General features: G+C 36.4%; 1 protein-coding gene across 1 annotated transcript; it reads right to left on the bottom strand.

Moving 5' to 3' along the window:
• Positions 1-892: 892 nt before the first annotated feature.
• On the bottom strand, positions 893-3,556 carry LOC114750942 ((-)-germacrene D synthase-like). Its single transcript, XM_028939589.1, has 7 exons — positions 3,443-3,556; positions 2,935-3,214; positions 2,437-2,809; positions 2,111-2,329; positions 1,862-2,000; positions 1,307-1,555; positions 893-1,189 (listed from the first exon to the last, which is right to left on the bottom strand). The coding sequence occupies exons 1-7, from the start codon at positions 3,554-3,556 to the stop codon at positions 896-898; spliced, it is 1,668 nt and encodes a 555-aa protein (XP_028795422.1). The 3' UTR covers positions 893-895.
• Between the last annotated feature and the right edge of the window lie 209 nt (positions 3,557-3,765).

The raw sequence follows: 3,765 nt of genomic DNA on the forward strand, positions 1-3,765 counted from the left end.
GGACGTAATAGCTAGACCCATGACAAATCAGTTTCCATCAAGACGCTGTCAATCACCATCGTCATTACTGGCACAATGAAACTGACTAACCCAAAGTTAAAAGGTACTAAATATTAAAAATATCTTATAAAGGGCTTCAAAAACATTTAGTTGCGTAAAAAAAAAAATTTTAAAGACCTGAGCTAACTGACAAAGAACCATGGGGCGTTGGAGAAACGAGGAGGATGGATGTAATAGCTAGGCGCATGGCATATCAGTCTCCATCAAGACGTTGTCATTCACCATCGTCACTACTGGCATAATGAAACTGACTCGCTGCCTCCCCAACTTCATTCACTAATAATAGTCATTTTTATTTTTAATTATAAGATATAATTAACTAATAAAAAAATAGATTAAGTTAGTTATTTGTAATAAATAAGTGTTATCTTTTTTAAAATATCTTTACTAATCAAATATATTGGTCAGGACTATCATTATTAGAAGGACTATTTTGAAAAAAATAAATATTAGAGCCAAGTGGATTGGGGTCTTATATTTAGAACTAAAATAAAAGTTAAATAAGATCTTATATTAAGTATCGGAAATAGTACTATCCAAGCTAGTAAATTAACTTGAATACATTAAGAAAGTTTATTAAATTAGTTATATCTAATAAATTTGTATTATTATTTTTAGAATATCCTTACTAATAATATGTATATTAGTTAGAACTATTATTTGATAGAATCTTTAATATTTGTATCTATTACAAGGATTACTTTAAAAAAAAAGACAAAGTGAAATGACATTTTATATTCAGGACCAAATTAAAAATCAAACTAACTTTTATATTACATACTGTAGGTAGCAGTGAGAGTACGTTCCAACCTAAGTGTGATCTATCATCACATTTTTAAAGGGGAAAATCGTGTACGAATAAAGCAGAGATGAGATGTTTAGTTGAGTTTGTGGAATGAGTGTAGCCATCAGAATCCTTGTAAAGCACGTGCATTACTCGAGTCAGGTTCAGAATTCGCGTCAACAAAGCCCTTGGCACTTGCGTGGGTTCAAGCAGTTCCTCATTTAAATGCTTCCACGCACTCACCACCTGCCTCTTCAACTCCTCAATCGCATTTTCTCTCTTCACCCCATGTTCCTTCATGTAGCACTCTATGGCCGAAGCTACATCCCCTCTCTTCTGCTCATCCTAACCAATTACATACGCCGCAAACACAAAAATTATATATTATTTGCCTCTATATATATATATATATATATCAAACATCTAAATGATTTAGAATTAGTCCAACAATATTGTGGGTACCTCGTTGGAAACAATGTCATCCATGAGCCTGCTAATGGTCTGTGACGCTGTAACAATTCTGGGGCTATCTGATAACCACCGGAAGGTTTGCTCGGTCGCTATAGGACCCATCCCAATGAAACTTATGGCTATGACCAGGCCGTATCCTGAAGAGACAAGTGCGTTGCCCATGTACTCCTCCATTGTCGGTGTGTAATTGCTATTATACCATTTGGCTTCAACCAAGTAAGCTTGGGCCAATCTTCTCATCTGGGCATCGGTCGTACCATGATAAACAACTTGTGGTGGCAGAGTAAGTGGAAGTAGTGGTAAACTCTTGCGATATATACACCGACTTTAAAGAGACTGCGTTCTTCACTCTTCATCAGTCACGTTTCTTAATATTATTTATTATATTAATTTGGAGACAATTATTCAGTCACTAACATTTGATTGACCATGGAATAAGAAGAATCAGACAAATTTTGTTCACATTGTTATAAAATAATCAATAATCTAAGTGTTCAAAATAGAAAAAAAAGTGGGTGAGTTAATTAGTATAAAAGTATGTCTTACTTCATCTTTGGCATACTTGATGCAAAATTCTCTTCCTTCTTTGGTCATTTCTTGCTTGATTTCGTCATAAACATCCAATAGTGCTCGGTACCAAAATCTCATGTACTCCGGCAACAATTCCAGACAGCTTATATCCCACCTGAAAAATGATATTCCCGATAAATCGTTAGTTATTTTGACAGTAGAATTTCTAATTTTAAAATGAAAATTCTTAGTGGGATAGTAATTTAGACTCAAGTGAACTTAAACCTCTCAATTGTTGCCGTGAGAAGCTGTAGTTCTTCAAGTGTGCCATGAACATCATATATATCATCAAGGACCGAGGCCAAACATATCACTTTGGTGGTTATCCTTCTCGCCAAAGCATAGCAAGGTTCGCAGAACACTCCCGAAATCCACAAGTAACATTCCACCAACCGGTCGCGAGCAAAAGGCAGCTTGCTCCTAAAACCCAATTCTTTCCACCACCTATACATTAAAACAAAGTTTAAAAACAATATGACTTGGGTGAGTTACTTGTATACAACGTATATATATACATATTAGGACTATTAGTATAATTTAGAAAAACATACTTGGAAATATTTCCGAGTTCATTTTGGTGCATCTTTTGAAGCATATTGAAATCTAACTTTGCCAGGGCAACTAGAGTTTCATCGTGGGAGGGATCATTGTGGTAAGAAGATATGTAATGCCAAGCTTCTAGCCTAGGAAGGTTCTTGCGAAGTGGGTGCCTTAAGCTGTGCTTGACTTTTGCAGCAAGAGAAGGATCCAAATGGACGATCATAGGCTCCAGATGAGCGGAAGTGAAAGCAAGAGCTTCATCTAATATATCTTCTCCGTGAACTCTAAGATGGGCAGCTTCATATAAACTCAGCATTCCTTCTACATCAGTAGTTAGTCCTTTGCTGATATTGCCTTCCTCATCCTTGAACTTTTCAAACACATCTGGTTTATATATATGAAACAAAGTCAGATGTTTTAATTTATTATGTTAACTTGATTATGTATGTTGGGTGGTTGAGAGAGCAAAATGGTGTTTGAAGTGGCTAGACAGAGAGGCTGAGGCATACCAGGTGAGATGCGATGGCCATGTTGCCTTAGCAACCTAAAGAGAAGTGCAAGAGTATGGAGATCTTCTTCCAGAGTTATTTGACCATTTTCAACGCAACTATCATGAATCTGCTGCAATATATCATCAATCTCAAGTTCAAAATGGTAGCTAACTCCTAAACGTTGGATTGCGTCGATCAAATGCATTTTTGCTACGAGATTTTTGGGTGGAAGGATGAGCATCCTCCTCACTTCTTCCTTGAGCGTTTTGATATGCTCCTCCATTTTGTCAGTAACTTTCTGCAGATTCAACTTTGTGTTTTTACTCTTGATAACATCAAAATGCGGGGGATCATACATGCGTATTGTCTTTCACACGTGTTGTGCATATATCGATCTCTAATTATAGGCTACTCAAATACTAATAAATATATTTATATCATGCGTTCAAAAAGTATCAGATTCGTTTCTTTTATAATGATAGCTTTACGTGGGGAATAAAGCTGAAAAGACATAGTGGCGAAATACCAAAGATTCAGAGGCATATGGAATGAAATGATCTCCCCAAATGCTGGGATGATAATTTGCAGACCGCCGAGGGCGCTGGGACGAAGCGACGAGTGGCGAAGCTGCCAAAGACATGATGGATGCTGAGTTGCCTAAATGCCTTTCTTCAGTTATGTTTTCAGCGAATTAAAGGGCTTTGTGTGATAAGACCTTAAAGCCTGCCTTCAAATTTATAGGACTTTTTCAGTGAGGAAATATCAGTACTATGTTTCATTATGTGAGTATAATTAAAACACGTCAGTTCCGGGTTATCAGGAAATATCAATATGTTCGATAAGTTTCAT

The sequence above is a fragment of the Neltuma alba genome, unplaced genomic scaffold (genome assembly GCF_004799145.2).
Source record: "Neltuma alba isolate B1F8T4 unplaced genomic scaffold, ASM479914v2 tig00006695_pilon, whole genome shotgun sequence".
NCBI lineage: Eukaryota > Viridiplantae > Streptophyta > Magnoliopsida > Fabales > Fabaceae > Neltuma > Neltuma alba.

Excerpts from the sequence above, each read along its gene's own strand:
- LOC114750942 (XM_028939589.1), bottom strand. The coding sequence starts at position 3,556 with ATGTCTTTGGCAGCTTCGCCACTCGTCGCTTCGTCCCAGCGCCCTCGG. Across the intron at positions 2,330-2,436 it reads GAACTCGGAAATATTTCCAA|GTGGTGGAAAGAATTGGGTT; the intron begins GTATGTTTTTCT and ends TTTAATGTATAG. Across the intron at positions 1,190-1,306 it reads ATGACATTGTTTCCAACGAG|GATGAGCAGAAGAGAGGGGA; the intron begins GTACCCACAATA and ends GTAATTGGTTAG.